At 46.0% G+C, this 23,633-nt stretch overlaps 1 protein-coding gene across 1 annotated transcript in view; it reads left to right on the top strand.

Moving 5' to 3' along the window:
• Positions 1–872: 872 nt before the first annotated feature.
• WNT3 (Wnt family member 3) overlaps positions 873–23,633 on the top strand; it is a 40,251-nt gene continuing 17,490 nt past the window's right edge. The window contains exon 1 of the mRNA XM_035135385.3: positions 873–952. Within this exon, the coding sequence (XP_034991276.1) occupies positions 873–952 (80 nt within the window). The remainder of the gene's footprint in view (positions 953–23,633) is intronic.

The raw sequence follows: 23,633 nt of genomic DNA, 5'->3' as shown, positions 1-23,633 counted from the left end.
ATGTGAGTGAAAGCTGAATTTTAACCAGACCTGAGCCCTTGAGGTAGGGTGGGAAAGACCTCTCAACAAAATAGGAATGGGTCACTGCCGGACGCCTAGTTAACATGGACCTGCACATCGCGAGCTGCACTGAATTTTGCTTTTTTGCCATTTAGCTGCTTCTAGTGCATTTTTCCTGCACCGAAACGAAATTCAGAATCCGGCTACTCCCTCCCCCCTCCCGGTCCCCTCCTCCTTACCTTCCAAGAGGCTTGCCTTATCGTGTCACACCAGATGGGCCATGCAATGCACATCCCTGGGAGATTTATATATATATATATAAAGAAGAAATCTTGTTAGCCTGGAAAACTGTCTTTCAAGGTTTGTCTGTTCCCTTCCCTTGGCAAGCGGTAGGAATAAAGTTGCAAAAGCAAAAGGGGGGGGGGTTAAGACAGGGAGAGAGAGAGAGAGAGAGAGAGAGAGAGAGAGAGAGAGAGAGAGAGAGAGAGAGAGAGAGAGAGATGTTGGAATGATTGACACCTCTGAACTATAGACTCATCCCTTACCTTAGGCCATGCAATCCGATTGGCTGTCTCCTGACATCCCCAAAGCACAGCACTTTTTAATAGAAGCTTTGGGTAGATCTTCGGGGGTGGGTGGGGGAAAAGGTTCGTTGAGGTGCATTTCTGACAAGGCATCAAGTCCATTTTTCCCCACTTCGGGAGACTTTTTCCTGGGCTGTTTTTTGGTGGGCTTGCGCACATGAGGGGGGTGGGTGGGTGGGGGTAGAAAGGGCCTGGGTTGTTTTTGATTTACTTATTTTTTTTGTACTTAAATGTTTTTCTGCAAACTTCGGGGAGAGTGGTCTTCTCCTCAGCACCAAGCCTGGACTAATGGATTACCACGTGCTCGGATTAATTTTAGCTTTCCTCCTCGGTGATGCAAAGGTTTTAGCCGGTTATCCCATTTGGTGGTAAGACTTAACTTTCCCCCCTCATCTCGAACTTTGGGCAGCCTGTTTTGTCCATTTGCATCCTGTCTCTGCACATCCGCAATTCTCTCTCTTAGTGATCTGCTTTCATTCACACGTTTCTGTTCTCCCACTTTCCCCACAATCAATGCAAGATTTCTCGTTTTGGAAGGGTGAGGTGCTTCTTAATGATTTTTTTTACATTGATAGCTTGATAGTTCGCCTCCCAGCCGCAGCCCTCAGTAGTTTCATATAACGTCTCTGAATGTAATTTTTAGGCAGCGGACGAGAATGTTGCAAAGCCAGTTGAATGAAAGGATGGGCACCTCAGAGGGAGAAGTATAATTCAGATTCATTGTTATTAAGTGTTTTGGCAAAGGACCACAATGGAATACTGACAATGTTTTTTAAAAGGCCATTCATCACATGTGTCTTTTCGTTTTAAATAATGTGACCATCCTTCAGTCGCCTCTTAAAGTACTTGACCTGAATGGGTAGTGTGTCTGTTTTCTTTGACCATGCTATAATTGTTCTCTTTAGTAATAATAATTTGGTCGTGTGTAAAGTCACTGGCTACAGAAACACCGTTAACGAAAACCGAGCAAGTTACAAGTTCTGATTTGACGAAGATTTTTGTAACGGCTTGGAATTTTACTTCGCCGCTTTGCACGGAAAAGCAAATTAAGCAGTTTCCGTTGTGCTCCAACAAACCAAAAAGATAATCACTAGAGAAAATGTGGTCAAAGACTTGCTTCTTTTTGTATTTTGGGGGGCAGAGACTTAAAGTAAAGGCAAATCGAAGGTTCATTGAAAGATGTCAGCATTTAATAATTCAGTATCCCTTCCCGGCAGTTTCTCTCCTGATCTGTTAAGATTCTGCCTTGAAGTATATGTGGTGGAAAAGGCTCGACCTAATGTGACTAGAAATCACAAAAGCAATGTTAACTTGAGTAACACCTAAAGAAGCCTCTCTTCCATCTTTCAAGAGTCCTTTTCATATTATTCATTCCTTAAGTCCTTTCTAAGCCGACACAACAAAGAAATGAGCTAAAGTAGACTATGGAAATAGGCTAAAAAGGGACCGTATTTTGAAATCTGACGTTTACTGTAAAGCTCTGCTTGGTTCCCCTATTTTAAAAACATGGAAGAACGAACATTTAGCACATCTGGCGGTATTTTATATTATTATTGTCTCGTTATTTGGGAATAATATAGAGACTTAAATGCCGACAAAAACAAGCCCATTTCCCTTGCTCTGTGGGCATGAGTCATATAGTGAGGGCACATTCAGGATATTTCTTCAATTCAACATCCCTTCATTTAGATTAATCAGATCTCTCTTAACCCCAGTTTGATAAAAAACCAGCTTCCTGCATTGTTTATTGGGCACTTCTGAACAACACCAGAGTTAAAAGCTTTGTTAGAATAGGAGAAATTGCCAATGAGAGATGCATTTGGTTAACAAACACAGCTTTCGGGGAGTCCAGTTCTGACCAAAACAGGCCCCTAAATCTTAATTAAGTCAACCACTTTTGTGGTATCTTGATATTTCAATGACAAGATCTGTTCTTTTAGCCTTCTCGAATAATGGCAATAAGAAGGGATTAATTCCCTTCTTTCCCTATAGTTTCCCAAAGAAACCTATCCCCACCTCCTCAGATCCACTAAGGGGTATCTTCAATGACCTCATAGAAAACAAAGGATGAAATCTCTGGTTCTGAGAATCTAGATGATGTCACATACGTAATTTAACAGGGTTTGCATTCAACATATTTTAGGAGATCGGTTTTTAAAGGGTCAGCAGCCATTTCGGGGAGGCAATATACCATTGCCTGAACTGAACTTTTTGCTTGGACGATTATGAAGTAGGACGGCAAATACTATAAGAATTTCATTGTGTACTAAGACCGCAAACTTTGTTTTGCTTTTCATTTAAAGGTGATTGCAGATTTGAGTACATTAATGTGCGGTTGAACCTGAGTGTACATTTGTCACAAACTGATATTGTATGTTCTAAACCTGGATCTATCTTTTTTACTCTAATCTTGCTGGATATTTTCTCTACCTTTTAGTCTTTTACTTCCCTCCCCTCCCAGTCCAGTTTATTGTTTTCGGTTGACATAGCGCAGGGCTCCCCCAACCTTTCGGGATATTGGGAGTAATTATTGCAGAGATCACGAAATACTCATTTCCCAGGAGAAAACCTAGCGATGTTCAGACAAAAGAGCCGAAACACCTGTACACATCTCAAAACAAATAAAATGCAGACAAAAAAAAAACAAAGGCAGTGCTTGCCCCCTGAAGAAGAAAAAAGCACCAACAGCAGGCCAAAAAAAACCCCCCACCCCTCAATATAAAAATAAAAATTTGGAGAGATATAGAGCTTTGGCATGAGCCAAGTAGGGTGTTCTGAGGGTCCTGTGGTGCCCATGGGCACCACATTGGAGAGACCAGATAGAAAGTGTTAGTTCCTCCACCTTGCATTTTTCACCAGATATTAAGAAGTGGGTTGCAAAGAGCTGAATTTCAAATCTGAACCAGAGCCCTTTCAACTCCCCCTGCAGGATAAATACATTTGGGAAGAGCTTAGACAGTAAATTAACCACATGCATGTCAGCTCAGAAGTAAGCTCCATTGAGGTCAATGGGACTTATTTCTAGGTAAGTGTGTATAGAATTGCAGCCCAATACAACCTTCAAACAATGCAATAGAGACAGATTCTATAGCCTGAAACATACCCATTCAAGCCCCTTCACGGTTTGGCGGTTTAACAAACACTGAGCAACGCTATCTGAAAGAAGGCAAATGCTTGCAGGTATTTAAATATATTACTTAGCTCTCTTTCAGCAATGAGGTGGAAGCTGTAGACCAACAGCAAGCCACGGACTTTTAAACCAGGTCGTTGGGAGAGTCGCAATCCACTTCTACCTTTTAAAATGCTTATAGCTCATCGTTTCAAACGAGCAAACAAACAACGCCTCCCCAATTCTCCAGTCTCTAACCAGCAATCTAAAAAAGAAATAATGTACAGTAATGAGGAATGCAATTCTGGATATCAGGTCACATTTAGACTTGTCGGGTTAAAAGTATCCAGTTTATTCCAGCTGCAAAGTCTGAAATTCACGGTGCAGGTGGTACCTATCCAGAGGAACTATTTAGGGGTGTGGTTCTGGGAAGCAAGGATGGAGTGACAGTAATATGGGGAAAATAGAAAAGAGCAGGAATGTTTGCACAGTTTCCAACTTGTCTGGAATTTTGGGGATGAGGCAAGGATTGTGCTGGGGGAGGGATGCATGGTAATGCGTGCAAAATGCAAGCCGCATGGGCAAGAAAGAGATTTAGCTTCACCCTCTAATACGACCTGCCTTGCACGCACAGTAGAGAGATCCCTGATTTATCTCTCTAACTTTTTACCTGCTGCTTTGTCGTTTCTGCTTATCCTAATTGGCTTCAGTTAACACGTCTGATGTGTTAGCGGGTGCATATTTCATCATTCAATTGCCATTAAGCGGTAGTGTTGGCAAACAGACTAGGCACAGTCGATGCGATCCAGCTGGCCTTGGAGGTGGAGGTTTCCCACATCCTTCAACTGACGTGAATTGAATGGTGTGTCCTGATACGTACAAATGGGAGGGCGAGAGAGAGAGTTGTTGCAAGGGCTATAGCTTCAGGCAGTTAGTCAGAAAGGGCAAGTGGTGTTTGCGGATTAACCATGCTCCGTAGATGCGGGAGCATCTCTATCCCAAACAGAGCTCCTTCCAGTGCCTCGACAAGACCGTCAGACGGTGCTTTCATTCTGCGACAAATGTGTTGAGTTCTGTGACCACACCCAGCCCAAATAATGTATGTATGTATGTATGTGGGACCCAGGTGGCGCTGTGGTTAAATCACTGAGCCTAGGGCTTGCTGATCAGAAGGTCGGCGGTTCGAATCCCTGTGACGGGGTGAGCTCCCGTTGCTTGGTCCCAGCTCCTGCCCACCTAGCAGTTCGAAAGCACGTCAAAATGCAAGTAGATAAATAGCGGGAAGGTAAACGACGTTTCCATGTGCTGCTCTGGTTTGCCAAAAGCGGCTTTGTCATGCTGGCCACATGACCTGGAAGCTATACGCCGGCTCCCTCGGCCAATAATGCGAGATGAGCGCGCAACCCCAGAGTCGGTCACGACTGGACCTAATGGTCAGGGGTCCCTTTACCTGTATGTATGTATGTATGTATGTATGTATGTATGTATGTATGTATGGGATTTATTCAATTTATAACTCCTTCATCCTAAAATGTCAGGGTGGTTCACAGAATAAAATCATCAATAAAGTAGGCAGAAGGGGGGGAAATGGCATTGCCACTGCTTAAGGTTCATCCTCCTCCAAACAATTTGGAAAACGTCTTTCTAGGAGTTGTTGTTTTAAAAAGAAAAGAAAAGGGAGATTTGACCTAGGGTGCCATGGAGCAAAAAAAGGGTAGCAAGGCACGTGCTTGCAGTATTCTCGTGCCTTGCAGAATTCAGCCCAAGGATGAGTGTAAAGAATGTGTAGACACAGCCATAGGTGTGACCTGCAAACAGGAGGATATACCAATGTTCTCTATGAACCTAGGCCATGTCTGGGTCAAACAGGGGTCAGAGGTCAAAGCCTTCTCCTGGAGGCAGAAGATGACAATGCCAGGGTCAGGAAGTAGAGCCAAAACAAGACACAAATTGTAAGCTGGAGACCACAGAAGGTTTACTTAAAGCAGTGCACACTCAATGACTTTGTTCTCATCCACATTAGTGACATTCAAACTTGTGTGCAAATAGCACATATAACCTGAACATGCACACATGTGCGTATACACACACCCACACACCAGGGCTTTCAGCCTGTTGCATAGCGCTAAGCTTGAAACTAAATACAGTGGAACCTCGTGTTATGTACCGTCCTCCTTACAAACACTTCGGGTTATGAGCTCCGCTAACCCAGAAGTAGGTGCTCCTGGTAGCGAACTTTGCCCCGGGATGCGAGCGAAAGTCGCGCACCGGCGGCATGGCAGCAGCAGGAGGGGCCATTAGTGAAAGCGCACCTCAGGTTAAGAACAGTTTCGGGTTAAGAACGGACCTCTGGAACGAATTAAGTTCGTCACCGGAGGTACCACTGTACGTACAATACAGTGGAACCTTGGTTTATGAACACCTCGGTTTACAAATTTTCGGTTTACGAACGCCACAGACCCATCTGGAACGGATTAATTCACTTTCCATTACTTTCAATGGGAAAGTTCGCTTCAGTTTATGAACAGACTTCCGGAACCAATTACACCCATGCTTCGGGTTAAGTACGCTTCAGGTTGAGTACTCCGTGGACCCGTCTGGAACAGATTAATCCACTTTCCATTACTTTCAATGGGAAAGTTCGCTTCAGTTTATGAACGCTTCAGTTTATGAACAGACTTCCGGAGCCAATTGTGTTCATAAACCAAGGTACCACTGTATTTAGACACCTCCTCCTAACCTTGAAGACCCCTACCCGCCCTGTGCCCTCTATTTGACCCATGGCCCAAAAAAGTGAGGGAAGGAGTGGTTGCCTTGCTCTGATTTGATCTAGCAGCCCAACTTCTGCAAAGCTTCTTTGGAACGGTTTGCAGAGGAGCACCTGTCTTGCAAAGTGTTTCTGTGTCTAGAGCAGGGGTCCCCAAACTACGGCCCGCGGGCCAGATGCTGCCCAATTGGTCTCCCAATCCGGCCCGCAACGACCCCCGCTGCCCGCTGCCGCCGCCCGCTCTTACGGCGCGCAGCGCGTCGGCGCACTTCCAGATCGGAAAAAAGCGCCAAAAATCGTTTGTGCGCATGCGTATGGGCCTCTCCCGACCCAGAAGAGGTCCTTTCTGGTGCACTTTCGGGTCGGAGGGAGGCCCATATGCATGCGCACAAACGATTTTCAGCGATTTTTCCGACCTGGAAGCACGCCACCGCGCCAGTAAGTGTGTGTGCGCATGCGCACGGGCGCGTACTCCCCCACCCTCCGGCCCGCCGCGCAATTGGTGCGGCGGGCACTGGCCCAAAGCCGGGTAAGTCTGGGGACCCCTGTTCTAGAGCCTAGCAGGCTGGTGTGTTGTCACAGCAAAAGAAAAGGAAAATGTCCAGGGAACTGAAATGAAGATGAAACAGTTTTGAGCATATCAGGCGATGAAATGAAATCGGTTTAACATGGGGGAAGCAGTTTGATCACTGGAGCAGTTGTGTACGGTGTAACTTGTTACAAAAAAAGGGCCAGGAAGTCGTCATGGCAAAGGTTTCGGGCTGCTTCATATGGAATGGCGTTTTCTAATTGTACAGCGGTGCCATGCTGACATTTCTGGGAAAATGTATATATGTCGTATACATCTGTTTTATTGGATTTACGCATTCTGAAAAGTCACACTTGGCTGCAACTTCCCAACACGTGTACACACAGCAATATAGACACATACAGTAATCTACACACTTTTTGCACATTTGCTCCTAATACTGTAGGCAGTTTACCACATTTGAAATGCTGCTTGGGATCACCGACTTACTTATTTATTCTTCTTGCACAGGCCACAAGGCAGCGTACAAGAAAAACAAGTAGATAAGAATACATAAAATCCATATAAATAAATAAAAATAACACAGCCCATTAAAAACACACGACAAATCACTGAATGGCAATTGCTAAGAGCAGAAGCAGCAACCAGGGTCTCCTTCTCCAAAAAAAACCCTCCAAAAAAATAGGTGTTTTCTTGGCTAACTGCCTGAAGCTATAGACATGTACATGTAAGTTGCTTGAAATGCAGTGAGTCCATTCTGCTACCCCTTCCCCCTGTTGCTGAGTCTCAGGTAGCATTCCTACATTACTCCATAAATGGAGCGGGGATGTCTCCACCCAAAGCCCATAACCTGATTTAATTCCCTGTGCTGAACTCCAATTCAACGAAGCTGTCGCCTGCCCCATGCACAATAGCTGCCTGAAATGTACACACCTCAGCTTCCATTTTCTAAAGAGATAGACGAAAGAAGCTACAGGACACCTACGGATTGCGGCCGACATTATGCGCACTTCAAACACCAGCGGTGAGAGTGTGCCGGAGCCGAAGTCAGCTGCGATGTGCACATAACCATAGAGAGGTGTGGCCAGACATAGCTCAGCAGGGAGAGAGTTCTACTTGCAAGGAGCCACCACCAAGAAAGCCCTTTCTCAGGCCCGCATACCATGTATTTCACATCCCATGCAGGGACTCCTAGGAGGGTCTCATTTGCTGATCTCAAAGTACAGGCAGGTCTTGTTTAAGTGAAACACCTAAGATATTTTATATGTTGTTGTTGCTTATTAAATCTATATAGTGGTACCTTGGTTCTCAAACTTAATCCATTCCGGAAGTCTGTTCCAAAACCAAAGCGTTCCAAAACCAAGGTGCGCTTTCCAAAGACAAAATGGATTAATCCGTTTCAGACTTTTAAAAGCAACCCCTAAAGCAGCAATTTAACATGAATTTTACTATCTAACGAGACCATGGATCCATAAAATGAAAGCAATAAACTATGTACTGCAGTCACACAATCAATCAGTAGCTGAACTGGGTTCCACACACTCACAAAAAAGGCACAAAAACGCAAAATAAATAGCAAAAACAGGCAGACCTCAGTGTAACACTAAAATTGGAACCACATTCGGCTTCCGGAAAAAAGTTTGCAAACCGGAACACTTACTTCTGGGTTTGCAGTGTTTGGGTTCCAAGGTGTTTGAGAACCAAGGCATTTGAGAACCAAGGTACCACTGTATTTGTTCCACATGTCCAGCCATTCCTTCATTGTTGCAAACCTCCTTTCCCCAGAAAAAAATCACAATATAACATACATAATAAAAACAAAAACAAGAGCAACCCAATAACACTCCCCAACACTTATTAAAAGGACATTGGATGTCAATCAGCCAGGGACCTGAATTTTGCCTGGCACCTAAAGGTGTATAATGGCTAAACCTCCCTGGGGGGGAGCATGCAGAAAAGGCCCATTTTCATGTTTCCACCCTCTGGACCCATAGCTGTCAAGTTTTCCATTTTTTAAAGGGAAATTCCCTTATGCTGAATAGGCTTCCTCGCGAGAAAAGGGAAAACTTGACAGCTATGTGACTGGACCTCTTGTGGAGGAGGCACACAAAGAAGGGCCTCAGAAGATGATCTCAGGGTCCAGGTAGGTTCATAGGGAGACAGGCAGTCCTTAAGGTATTGTGGTCCTGAGCTGCAATATATAATGTATCCCTGAAAACGAAAAGGGCAGAAGCAACCAAAATAATTCACTGTAATTCAGTGTGGGGAGAGTTAACAGGTGCGACTTACACACTCAAACTTGAACCTCCTCAGGTTCTCTGTTCAAGGCTCATACCTGTACCAGAATAAAGTAAAATGAACACAAGGAAGGCTTGTGGCACGGTTTGGGGTTGTTTCGAAAACCCACCAACGTCAGGAAACAAAATGGATCGAGTTCCCTGGGGTCTCATCGCAAGAGCACTCAGATAAATGAACCCAGAGAGGCTTTCTTGGCGGCTGCTCTCCAGCCCTGGAGCTCACACCCAGAAGTATTTTTAGAGACTGGATTTCATTTTCATCACCCAAAATTTTGACTGCATGCTTCAGATGCTTAAAAAGAACAAAGCTTGGCAGCTCCATCATGGTGGGGGCTAGCTGCCAGTCAGTGGGCAGGGGGCAGCTGAAGTGAACCAATGAGATGCCACCGCAGTTTTGCCCGTGCGAATCCAAAAATCAGCATCTGTGCCAACTTTCCAGGTGACGCAAATTAATTTGGGAGGATGCGCCTCCCAAGGGAGACAGTGGCTGAGCTGAAGAGGAGGAGGCTCTTCTTCCAGAGCTGAGCTTTGGCAGTAAAAACAAGCTCTAAGCTAAATACTGTCAAATCCTTGCCCAACTTACGAGGCCGGGCTACAGATTCCCAGCGTTATGAGGTATCTGTAGGATCATCTCACCTTCGCCCTTACTTCAGAGACAGGCATTGATAAATAGAGCATCCTCGAAAGATGACTGTCCAACCGTTGCGTGAAAACCTCCCAAGATGGAAGTCACCCAGTTGTTGTTGTTTACTCGTGTCCGACTCTTCGTGACCCCATGGACCATAGCACGCCAGGCACTCCTGTCTTCCACTGCCTCCCACAGTTTGGTCAAACTCATGTTCGTAGCTTCGAGAACACTGTCCAACCATCTTGTCCTCTGTCGTCCCCTTCTCCTAGTGCCCTCAATCTTTCCCAACATCAGGGTCTTTCCCAGGGAGTCTTCTCTTCTCATGAGGTGGCCAAAGTATTGGAGCCTCAGCTTCAGGATCTGTCCTTCCAGTGAGCACCCAGGGTTGATTTCCTTCAGAATGGAGAGGTTTGATCTTCTTGCAGTCCATGGGACTCTCAAGAGTCTTCTCCAGCACCATAATTCAAAAGCATCAATTCTTCGGCGATCAGCCTTCTTTATGGTCCAGCTCTCACTTCCATACATCACTACTGGGAAAACCATAGCTTTAACTATACGGACCTTTGTTGGCAAGGTGATGTCTCTGCTTTTTAAGATGCTGTCTAGGTTTGTCATTGCTTTTCTCCCAAGAAGCAGGCGTCTTTTAATTTCGTGACTGCTGTCACCATCTGCAGTGATCATGGAGCCCAAGAAAGTAAAATCTCTCACTGCCTCCATTTCTTCCCCTTCTATTTGCCAGGAGGTGATGGGACCAGTGATCCTTCATGGATCACTGCCTTGTTGCGTTGAAGGGGCTTGAATAACTCAGAGAAGCTAGGAGCTATACCGTGTAGGGCCACCCAAGATGGACAAGTCATAGTGGAGAGTTTTGACTAAATGTGATCCACCTGCAGAAGGAACTGGCAAGCCACTCCAGTATCCCTGCCAAGAAAACTTCATGGACAAAGACAACAGGCATCTAAAAGTCACCCAGAGGCAAGGGCAAAAGCACTTTGGACAATCTCAGATGCCTTCATTATTTTCCCACCTCCCCTGCAGCCTAAAACAACTGCCCGGCCCAATTCTTTAGTGGCCATTATTCTCTTTATGACACCCTTTTAAATGCTTGAAAACATAATAGATTGTCTTGAGTGCCATCGATGTACTGAATGCTGATGTTCAGCTGTAAGATTTTAAGATGCCCCGTAAGAAATTTCAGGAAATTCTGATATTTACTGGTAAATCTCAAGAACAACCAAATGCCTCCAGTAAGTGTTGAGATGTTATGCTCAATCCATCAGAAAAAGGAAACCTGCGGCTGTTCGATTGTTTAAAAAAGGCACATGACACTTACGTTTCCACCGGACCACCTGAATTGTAGGAATTGCCCTTAAATGTTAAGTTGCACCTTTTCCCTGACATAGACTACAGTATATTTTTGCGTGTATATCTGATATTTTACATTCTTTTAAAACTGTTGCCATCTGAGTGCCTAGCTTAGGAATGCAAACGGTACCCACTTATGTAAATGGCAGACCAAATCATAATATCAGAGACCTTGGAAGAAGTCTGCTGCAACGGCAAATTGCTCGATTTTATTCTCTATACAAAAATGGAGAAATGCTCCTGATTTGGACATGACATTTCTCTCTGGCACCGTCTCCCACAAAAAATAAACTTGGTTTTGCCAGCAAGATGCCCTCCTTGTTCACAATTTTATTTAGCCTACCTCCACTGACTTGGCCTGCCTAACACCCTTCAACATATACATTGGTTTGTTTGTTTGTTTGTTTGTTTGTTTGTTTAAAAAGTGGAATTCCTTGTTATGTTTTGGCAGTCAGTTTAGGCTGGCAAGCAGGGGAGCAAAGTGCCTTGACACAGTTGCATAAATTCATGGAGATGTTTGGGCGGTTTCCATTTCTGTGACTCCATCACGATCCAGTGAAGTAAGGAAGGATTTCCCCTCATCCTTTCCCTGGGGCATCAGAGATTGGATGTTGTATTTATAGCATTTATTGTAAGTATTTGCAAATTACCGTTCCATAAAAAAAATTCCCGGGGCAGCTCACATAAAAAGAAAATGCAAAGCAATTATGAGGCAGGTACAACAAATCAAAACCATTATGAAGCGCAGTATGTAATGAAAAGGCAGCGAGATCTTAGAAGCCAGATAAAAACAATCGACAGAAGCAAAATTAATTCTAAAAAGGCCTGGCTAATGTTGAAAGGAAAACAAAATAGCTGAAAGGTGAACATTTCTGGGAAACACAGAATGGACTCAAACCATATCAAAATATCAGACTTCAAACTTTTTTTTCCAGATGGGGATTCCAACAAAGGCGTCCCAAATTATGATTTCATACAAATCTGCTTTAGCTGCAATGCTATACACACTTACCTAGAATGGGTGTCCATTATTATTATTATTATTATTATTACCCCAGGACTTCTTCCAGCAGAATATAAAAACACAATAAAAAATTGTATGAATCCCAAGCAGGAATTAAGATTGCCGGAAGAAATATCAACAACCTCAGATATGCAGATGACACAACCTTGATGGCAGAAAGTGAGGAGGAATTAAAGAACCTTTTAACGAGGGTGAAAGAGGAGAGCGCAAAATATGGTCTGAAGCTCAACATCAAAAAAACCAAGATCATGGCCACTGGTCCCATCACCTCCTGGCAAATAGAAGGGGAAGAAATGGAGGCAGTGAGAGATTTTACTTTCTTGGGCTCCTTGATCACTGCAGATGGTGACAGCAGTCACGAAATTAAAAGACGCCTGCTTCTTGGGAGAAAAGCAATGACAAACCTAGACAGCATCTTAAAAAGCAGAGACATCACCTTGCCGACAAAGGTCCGTATAGTTAAAGCTATGGTTTTCCCAGTAGTGATGTATGGAAGTGAGAGCTGGACCATAAAGAAGGCTGATCGCCGAAGAATTGATGCTTTTGAATTATGGTGCTGGAGGAGACTCTTGAGAGTCCCATGGACCGCAAGAAGATAAAACCTATCCATTCTTAAGGAAATTAGCCCTGAGTGCTCCCTGGAAGGACAGATCGTGAAGCTGAGGCTCCAATACTTTGGCCACCTCATGAGAAGAGAAGAATCATTGGAAAAGACCCTGATGTTGGGAAAGATGGAGGGCACTAGGAGAAGGGGACGTCAGAGGACAAGATGGTTGGACAGTGTTCTCGAAGCTACGAACATGAGTTTGACCAAACTGCGGGAGGCAGTGCAGGACAGGAGTGCCTGGCGTGCTATGGTCCATGGGGTCACGAAGAGTCGGACACGACTAAACGACTAAACAACAACAACAACTCTCAATAAAATTTACTTTTAAGTATCCATATATAGGATTGTATTGCTAGCAGGGACGGAAGGAAATGTCAAGTTTTGGTTCTCTCAGTTTCTCATTTGTTTTCAATCTTAAGCTCAGGTTTCTGCAGCAAATTTCCATTTTAAAAAACCCTTATGAAAATCCTTCAGGATTGTAGTGCGGATTTGTCCCAGCGCGCACACTTTTTTCTCTGAAGTTTGGACTAACGTACACGTATTTTCACAAGCGTTTTCTCCTAATATAATGCAAGTTTATGTTATTTGCATTCATATATTCATATTTTATACAAGCCCCCCCCCCAAAAGACATATTGCCTTTTTGGTAAACATCGTTTGGTTGGAGAAGAACTGCATTGAAAAATTTGGAGAAGCGAGATTTTGAAGGGTGGCAGAGTTCCGGTTCTCATCTTGTTTGGGAAAGTGCGAATTCGATGAATACAGCTTTATATGCAAATCAATTTCCCCTCCCCCTGCACCCCTAACTGCCAGAACATAATTCCCTTGCGGAGGGAGCACTTCACACAGAAAAGAACCCAGTGTATAAATGTCACAAATGTGCATTTGCCAAGATCTGTATATATCATACTAGGAGTGCCTGCAGCTCCCTGTTGAATGCAATATGTGAGATGCATTTACCTGGAAGTGAGAGTAAAGCCTGCCTTACTTTACTGCCTGATTTGGGGAGGTGCAAGCAAATGGGTTGATGGGAAGGTGCTTGGGGCAGCTGGAAGGTGCAACAGGAGTTGACCAAACTTTGTGGAATGTGAACTGCTGCTGTACAGTAAAGGGGAATGGAGCGCAGCTTGACAAGCTCCCAACATAAAAGCTCCAGGCTGATCTGATAAAAGATGACAAGACTCCTGAAAAATGTTTAAACCTGTTTCTCTTCCCCCATTCTTTCTTTCTTTCTTTGTGCTACGATGCGAGGTGGTGGGGGAGCTAAGGAACTGCAAAATGGAAAGGGAACAAAGCAGAAAAACAGGGGTAGCTACAGGAAGAGACAACACTAGAGTGTCTTTATTTATCGTTGTTGTTATTTATAGAGCAGCTAAGGAAGTACACTGGGAAGAAGCTCCTTTTCTAGGAAACGGTCTCCTGCTGAAATGAATTGTCTCAGACCTGGGAAATGCACTGATTTAGGGTCGACCTTTGCCTTTCGATTCTGAGTTAGCTTCATCAGAAGAGCGGCAAACCGCGTAGGAAGCCCACAAAACAACCATACTGCCAATTGAGAGAGCAGAATAAAATCTCTATAAACGCTAAGTTGCTGTGTAGAAGCAGAGCTCTTTGCAACAGCTCAGCTCCTCTGCAAAGGAGCCGGGTGCGTTTTTGTGAGAGCCAAGCCGGTAAAACAAAATCGGCAGCCACGGCAAGAGCGCAGCTTTTCTGTAGCCCAGTTTTTAAGACTAAGCAGGTGAAACCTGCACAGGTAATACTGCCAAGGCAAATCAAGTCCCATTGCAAGACTTTATTAGCTCAGGCATCCCCAGACTGTGGCCCTCCAGATGTTTTGGCCTACAACTCCCATGATCCCTAGCTAAGAGGACCGGTGGTCAGGGATGATGGGAATTGTAGTCCAAAACATCTGGAGGGCCAAAGTTTGGGGATGCCTGCTTTAGCTCCTCCACAAGACGTTGTGGGCTTGAGCATCCCTCACTTGATGCCCAATCAAGTGCATTCACCAGGTTGGTGGTTCAAGCCCACCCAAGGACAGCTGTGGGCAGGATTCCTGCATTGCAAGGAGCTGGACTAATGACCCTCAGGCTCCCTTCCGACTCTAGATTTGGAATGGCCCAAATGTTATTTTGGGGTGTAAAACCCTTGGCCCCTAATTCTTAAGTGTGGCCTGGAGAGAGATGAAGTGTCGAATCGTAGAATCGCATCTGGTCCAGCCCCCTGCAATGCAGGAATATGCAGCTGTTCCTTACGGGGATCGAACCTGCGACCTTGGCATTATCAGCACCACGCTCTAACCAGCTGAGCTATCCAGACTTCCCCACATCACTGAGAGACTGGCATAATTGTTGACCCAATGCTACCGTGCCCAAACCAATAACTGCCAATATAGATATACTGTATATGAACAAGAATATGGGGCAGTACACCTTCCCCCCCCCAGGCTTTGGGGCACCCAAATCCCACACCTGCATTGCCGGTTGGCTGTCGTAGTTGAGTTGCCTCCTAAGAAGAGCCTGCTGGACCAGGCCAATGGACCATCTAGCTTGGCATCCTCTTTCTCACAAGGTGCCTTTAGGAAACCCACAAAAAAGACTCACGTACCTTGGCCTGCTGTGGTCTCCAGCAGCTGGCATTGAGAAGCATTACTGCCTCGTGGCTAGAAGTCACCGATAGCCCTCTCGTCCATGAATTTGTCCTATCCTCTTAAAAAGGCATCCAAATTGGTGGCCATCGCTGCACTTGGTAGGAGCAATTTCCATAGTTAAACTATGAGCTGTGTGAACCTTTCAACACTTCATTGGATAACCCCAAGTTCAAGTGTTCAAGTGTTACGAAAGAGGAAGGAAAAATTTCCCTATTACCCACGGCATGCTTAATTTCATAAACTTAGATAATGTCACCCAGTGCTTTTTTTCTTTTTTAAAAAAATGTTTAGGGGTACTCTCATTTTCCTACTCATATTGAAACCCTGCCCCTCAATGAGGCCAAACTTAGATTCACAAAATGTTTAGGGGTATGCGTCCCCCCAGAAAAAAAGAACTGATGTCACCTCTTAATTCCCTCTCAACTAAAAAGCCCAAAAACCTACAACCTTTCCACATAGAGGAATCACTCCATTCCCTTGATTGTTTCCCTTGCCCTTTTCTGAAACTTTTCCAACCCCACAATCTCCTTTCTGAGGTGATTGCAGCGGCGGAGCAAGCCGATTGGGCCCCTGTGCCCAGGGGCGGGGCCAGCCACCCGCAGGGGGTGGGGCAAGCCAGGGCAGGGCGCTCTGCGGGGCCTCCAAGGAGTCTGCCTGCCTCCTCCTACTCAGCCGCCCTACAGCTGAGGGGGAGGTGGCAGGTGGGATATTTGGGGCAGAGTGGAGCCTGCGGGCGCTCAAGCCACCGTGTCACACCCAGGAGAGACGCGTGGCTCGGGCGCACTGCAGGCCCTGCGGTGAGTGCCGCCCGGCATTTTGTCACCCCCCTGAGTGGTGACACCCGGGGCAACCTGCCCCCACGGCGCCCCCTTCCTCCACCCCTGGCTGATTGTAACTGGTACAATCTGGTACACAGAACCTTTTGTGTGTGAAATGCAACAGCAAGCATGCTGGGCCTATATCAAGAATGGCTAATAATAATATGTGTAAATGAGGATTTGGGGGTGTGCATCCCAAAAGAAGCTTTGCGCTATCACAAATCGTACATCCACATGAAGGGCGTGTGTCTGGCACAGCATTTCACTTCGGGGTAAATCACTCTGAAGCAGGCTTTTCTCCCAGCTGATATATGTATAAATGCATAAGAATCTGGGGGGGGGGGTTACACCCCAAAAGCTTGGAAGTAGAAGGAGAAAACCGAAATGCAACAACAACAACAACAATTTATTTATACCCCGCCCATCTGGCTGGGTTTTCCCAGCCACACTGGGCAGCTTCCGACAAAATATATTAAAAATACAACAAAACATCAGTGATTATTATGTTTCACCAATATAGTGAAAGTTAGTACGTGTAAGTGTATGCGTTTTTAATTAGAAGAAAAAGCAATAATAATAATAATAATAATAATAATAATAATAATAATAATAAATTATTTATACCCCGCCCATCTGGCTGGGTTTCCCCAGCCACTCTGGGCGGTTTCCAACTGAATATTAAAAACAGTACAGCATCAAACATTAAAAACTTCCCTAAACAGGGCCGCCTTCAGTTGTCTTCTAAAAGTAAAATATTTTTAAAACACTGAAACGGAAGGTTGTGGTTCAGTGGAGAGAAGAAAAGTGTGGGGAGGAGGAAGCCTGTTAACCTGTCTTTCTCCTGTTGTTGTTGGACCCGGATTTCCCATCAGCACCAAACACCATGACTAAGAATGAGGGATGTTGCTGCCCTGGAGCAGGGGGTTAGGAGATGAGGGTTGTGCAGCGGCATAGCGTGGGTTGCCAGGACCCGGGGCCATGCAGAGGGAGGGAAACAGACGGCGTACACATGCACATTCAACTGCCTAGCGGCGTCTGCGTCACCCAGGAGATCACAGAGATACGAAGAGTTGTTCCGTTCTCTGGCGAGGCCACTTCCTGGATCACATGGAGAAGCCGTTTTCAATGGAGCCCAGTGACAGAAGCAGCACCGGGTGTTGGAATTTCGATCCCCTGTGCCCTCCCCCTACATGATACGCCACTGGGGGTGCGTGCTGCGAAATTAAAAAACCCTTCCCCTGCACCATACAAGCACAGAGGAGGGAAAGAACGGGTGTGGGGAGGACCACTGTCCAAATTCTGCATGCCCATGCACACACACAAACTGCTGTAAGGAAACTGCTTAACACCAGGCCACACCACATGCCATGCTTTTAAATAAACAAACAATAGCAAGTGATCTTACTAACGGTTGTTTTTGCCATTCTCCAAGAAGGTCCTTTAAGCTTGCCTCCCTGTATCTGAAAGGCCTTCTCCCCTTTCCCCATAGACATCTGGATTGGTCATGGTTTTCCCTGGTCTTAAAATGCCCACTTAGCTTCCTCCAACCATCACCACCCCAGATCTCCTTCTGAACATCTCCCCACCAGTGTGGTGTAGTGGTTAAGAGCGGTAGACTCGTAATCTGGGAAACCGGGTTCGCGTCTCCGCCCCTCCACATGCAGCTGCTGGGTGACCTTGGGCTAGTCACACTTCTCTGAAGTCTCTCAGCCTCACTCACCTCACAGAGTGTTTGTTGTGGGGGAGGAAGGGAATGGAGAATGTTAGCTGCTTTGAGACCCCTTCGGGTAGTGATAAAGCGGGGTATCAAATCCAAACTCTTCTTCTCTTCTTCTCTAGCTCTAAGTCTCGGTCGCTTTCCCACCCGCCCCAGACCCCCGCTTTCTTCGGAGCTTGTAGCATTCGAAACAGGAACGCTCCCAGATCCCAAGTCACCAGCCCATACGGGAGACCTCCGTTACCTAACTTGGAAGTCCTCTTGGCTTTGGTGCCAACTCCTTACCTCTCCTTGCTGCTAAAAATAAGCCTCTGCTTCTTGCCCCCAAGTCAGGTTACCTCCAGAGGTAATGACAACAAAGCAAGCAGCCAGTTAAAGAGCAATTATCTCAACCTAATCGCTTCCCCCGGGCAGGGATGGCTGCCAAAGCTCAGCGCTGCTGCTCTGCGGAGATGTTCCTTCTTTTTACAGCAGGCCACACCTCTCATTGTATGAGGAAAAACCTTCCATACCTACATGGGCCTGACCTGCCAACTAACTCCCCAAAAATCTGGCCTGATCTCTCTCTCTCACACACACACACACATACACCAAACTTTTAGAGTTCACAGTCTGCTTATTGCAGATCATATCTCCTGGAAACGTTCGTCATTTTTGCCATTTCCCCAGTACTATTAAATTTGAATATATTATTTCAAGGCAGTGGCAGGAAACTCGTAGTTGAACTGCCATTCCCGTCATTCCTGACCATTGCCATCATGCTGGCTGGGGCTGATGGGAGCTAGAGTTCAACAACGTACGGCGTGCCGAAGGTTCCCACCCCAGCGGCGGTGCACGTTTTGGGGGTAGGCGCGCCATGCGCAGGCGTGGGGCGCGCGTTTTGGGGCGGGGCGGGCAGCCGCAATGGCGCCCCTGGGATCGCGCCGCTCGGGTGGACCTCCCCCACCGCCCCTATCTTCCTACACCCCTGTCCCACCCCATGCTTTAAAATCCCCAGTAAAAGAACTGGAAGGGGCCTTTTATTTATTTATTTATTTATTCATTCATTCATTCATTCATTCATTCATTCATTCACTAATTCATTCATTTTAATTGATTGCCAGAAACCTAAATAAAAGCATCTGGGATATCACTATACCTTCTGACCCCGATTATGGTACTCAGAGCCAGGAAAATGCCGCTTTGCACATGCTCAGAAAAAACTCTTTTCAGCTGCAATGAGTGTCATAGACTTTTCTCCTTCCTGTTGCAGCAAAAAAAAGAAAAAGTTTTGCAGTGGCGCATTTACTATGGCATAAGTATCACCATTATCACCATTATTATCATTATCATTCTTTATTAGCTTAATGTGCCGCCCTTTATCAAGAGATCCCAGGGCAGGGCAGGGCAGAGCATAATAATAGTAAACATAACACAAAGCATAATAACAGACGGCATAATAGTAAAATAATCATAATACTAGTCCTCACGACCACCTTTCACAGGCCATAGATTATTTAATGGCTAAAGGCCTGGTCTGGGTAAAGAGGAATGTTTTTAGCCTGACGCCTAAAGACTTGCAATGATGTCGCCCGGTGAGCTTCTCTGGGGAGAGCATTTCACAGACGGTGAGCCACCACAGAAAAGGCCTGTTCTTATGTGGCTACCCTCCAAACCTATCAGGGAGTGAGGACGTAGAGAAGGGCCTTGGACAAGAAAGCGCACGGTCTGGGTCAGCTTGTATGGGGACAGGCGGTCCTTAAAATATTGAGGTCCTGAGACATTTGAGGTTTTATAGGTCGGCACCAGCACATCCCCAGGTTTGGCATTAGATGTGGACTGAGGAGTCCATTTCATCAGATGCAAGGAGATGGAGGGCAGGTATGGAGGAGAAAAACTAGCAGGCAGTGCAGTCCGTGGTGATGATTCAATCGAAGCCTAAGGGCTTAGGGCTAGTATTGAAATTGAGTTGAGTCAGGGGCTGAGCCTGGTCTCAAACTGAGCCCCGAGGAAGCCCCGTACTAACACTGTCCACCTCGGCTCATGAAACCATACCTTAAGACAAGTGGGAAGCCTGTGGCCCTCTTTACTGTTGCTGGATGATGTTAGCTGGAGTCCCAAGTACAGCAGGAGAAACACGGGCTCTTGACTAGGGCACTGCAGGGCTGACATCTCTCATTTTTAGAAAGAAAGTGCCCAGGGTTGCTCAGAGGTGATGCATAAATTGAGCGGATAGCTGGGTAGCTCAGTTGCAAGAACAGGAGACTAGTAATCTCAGGGTTGTGAGTTCGAGCCCCACATTGGGCAAAAGATTCCTGCATTGGAGACGGTTGGACAGTGGTCCTCAACCTTGGGCCTCCAGATGTTTATGGCCTACAACTCCCATGATCCCTAGCTAGCAGAACCAGTGGTCAGGGATGATGGGAATTGTAGTCTCAAAACATCTGGAGGCCCAAGGTTGAGGACCACTGGACTAGAGGACTCTTGTGGTCCCTTCCAATTCCACAATTCTAATGCCCTATTGTTATAAGTGGTCTTCAGGTCAAGTCTGTGTCCAGGGCAGCTGTCTACCAGCTCTACCTGGGACGCAGCCTGAGACCCTACCTGCCCGTGGACTGTCTCGCCAGAGTGGTGCATGCTCTAGTTATCTCCTGCTTGGACTACTGCAATGCGCTCTATGTGGGGCTACCTTTGAAGGTGACCCAGAAACTACAATTAATCCAGAATGCAGCAGCTAGACTGGTCACCGGGAGCAGCCGCCGAGACCTTATAACACTGGTCCTGAAAGACCTACATTGGCTCCCAGTATGTTTCCGAGCACAATTCAAAGTGTTGGTGCTGACCTTTAAAGCCCTAAACGGCCTCGGCCTAGTATACCTGAAGGAGCGTCTCCACCCCCATTGTTCAGCCCGGACACTGAGGTACAGCTCCGAGGGCCTTATGGCAGTCCCCTCCCTGCGAGAAGTGAGGTTACAGGGAACCAGGCAGAGGGCCTTCTCGGTAGTGGTGCCCGCCCTGTGGAACACCCTCCCATCAGATGTCAAGGAAAGAAACAACTAGTACCTGACTTTTAGAAGACATCTGAAGGCAGCCCTCTTTAGGGAAGTTTTTAACATTTGATATTTTATTGTATTTTTAATATTTTGTTGGAAGCCACCCAGAGTGGCTGGGGTATATTATTATTATTATTATTATTATTATTATTATTATTATTATTGTCGTCGTCATCATCATGCTTTTCATATATGCAGGAACGCACGACCCACCACCAGTAGCCAAATGTAGCAGAGAGATGTAGCATGCTGTACTTTAACTGCCTTATCCCCTAACCATTGGCCCTGCTGCCTGGGGCTGATGAAAACTGGTGCCCCACAATATCTAGAGAGTCCCAGGTTCCCCACCCCTGTCTGACAAGGTAGGAGGAGAGGGGAGCAGAGAATGTTGCCTGGTAGCAAGCCTTGCTGAGCGGGAAGGCCCCCTAGATTCAGTGGAGCTCCTTCCCAAGGAAGCTTGCGGCCTAGATGGTGCCTCCGTCAGCCGCCTGCTCCGGCCATCATCCCTCCCAGCACAAGCTGCAGACTTCCGTGCAGCTTACATGGTGGGCTAATTCCATTGTGGGATCAGCAGCAGAAACCTCCCGCCCCCACGGACAAGAGGGTATAAGCATCTTCTAATGAGGTAGCCAGGGAAACGGCCCGGTGGGGTTAAAGATGCCTATAATGTCTGCGGTTGCCCTTTTGATAAGGAGCACTCTCAGCAGGGGTGAAAATAAAGGATCACAAGGGGGAAGGCTTTAGAAATTGCCCAAGGCACAAGATGCTCAAATGCCTGTCGGACACTCCCCCTGGCCTGCTTGTCTTATAATGAAAGTGCTCCGAGGTCAGGCTGTGGCAGATGAATGATACGTCCCCATTTTCAAGTAGGAATATTTAAGAAATCCCCCCATCGCTCTGTCCTCTAAACCACCCAATCTTGTTTCCTGAGGTGCACTAATACATTTGGCTCTTCGGCATTTCTGGACTTTGTCCAAAGATCCCTTCTTCTTCTTCTTCTTCTTCTTCTTCTTCTTCTTCTTCTTCTTCTTCTTCTTCTTCTTCTTCTTCTTCTTCTTCCTCTTCCTCTTCCTCTTCCTCTTCCTCTTCCTCCTCTTCCTCTTCCTCCTCTTCCTCTTCTTCTTCTTCTTCTTCCCCAGCCACTCTGGGCAGCTTCCAACACATAGAGTGTTGTTGTTGTTGTTTAGTTGTTTAGTCGTGTCCGACTCTTCGTGACCCCATGGACCATAGCACGCCAGGCACTCCAGGCACTCCTGTCTTGCACATAGAGTATAAAAACATACACATAGAGTATAAAAACATAATAAACCGTCAAACATTATAAACTTCCTGATACAGGGCTGCCTTCAGATGTCTTCTAAAAGTTGGATAGTTCTTTGTCTCCTTGATATCTGCTGGGAGGGCGTTCCACAGGGTGGGCGCCACTACCAAGAAAGCCCTCTGCCTGGTTCCCTGTAACTTCATTTCTCACAGTGAGGGAACTGCCAGAAGGCCCTCGGAGCTGGACCTCAGTGTCCGGGCTGAACGATGGGGGTGGAGATGCTCCTTCAGGTATACAGGGCCAACATAGCTGCCAAGTATCCCGTTTTCGCCGGGAAACTCCCTTTTTTCCTACCATTTCCCGGCGGCCTCCCGTATAGCTTTTTATCCCGTTATTCTCCCTTAAATCCGCTTCTGCCAGCGGCCATTTTTCTGATGCCGCTTTGCCCTTCTATGGGCACCAGAAAATGGTGACGCCATTTTCCATCCAGGACTTGGCAGGTATGAGGGCCAATTACGTTTAGGGCTTTATAGGTCAATACCAACACTTTGAATTGTGCTTGGAAGCCAGTGTAGATCCTTTAGAACTGGTGTTATATGGTCCCAGCTGGCGCTCCCAGTCACCATTCTAGCTGCCACATTCTCGTTTAGTTGTAGTTTCCAAGTCACCTTTAAAGCGCATTGCCATAGTGTAGTTTGCTGTCGTTTTCGTCTTGTGCATTTTTCGTCTTGTGCTTACTGCTTACTTACAGCTTACTGATAAACACTAATGCATGCACTCATGGTTAAAAACCAAAGCACAAAATGATCACATTTCCGATTCCATTTTGCACTGCTTAGAATTACTGGCATAGGTAAATGAGCCATCACAGTTGAAATGCAAGCAGGTTTCACAGCGATTCAAAAGTAATGCACATAAATTCAACAGCAATTTATAGATCACGTATTTCCCTAAGTGTCACTTAATCTGGTGATGACAAAATCAAGGAATGGTCATTTATGTGTGAACTGTCCACTAACATCATGTCAGATAAACCTTTGTAGTACAGACCACTAGACTACAAGCAAAGAGAGCGGGAAACTGCAAGCTGTGTTTTACATAATGTGTTGCATGGATATATTGGCATCCTGGGGCCCTGTCAGATTACAACCTCTGCTGTTTATCCCCACCAAGTAATTGAGGCCCAAACACTTCCATCATTTCAAAGTCAATTTAATCCTTTCTGGTCTCCCAAACCTTTTAGGGTCT

Source organism: Zootoca vivipara, chromosome 12 (genome assembly GCF_965207765.1).
Source record: "Zootoca vivipara chromosome 12, rZooViv2.hap1.1, whole genome shotgun sequence".
In the NCBI taxonomy this organism is placed as follows: Eukaryota; Metazoa; Chordata; class Lepidosauria; order Squamata; family Lacertidae; genus Zootoca; species Zootoca vivipara.
Note: the sequence above shows the minus strand (reverse complement) of the source record. Positions and strands in the feature narration are given on the sequence as shown.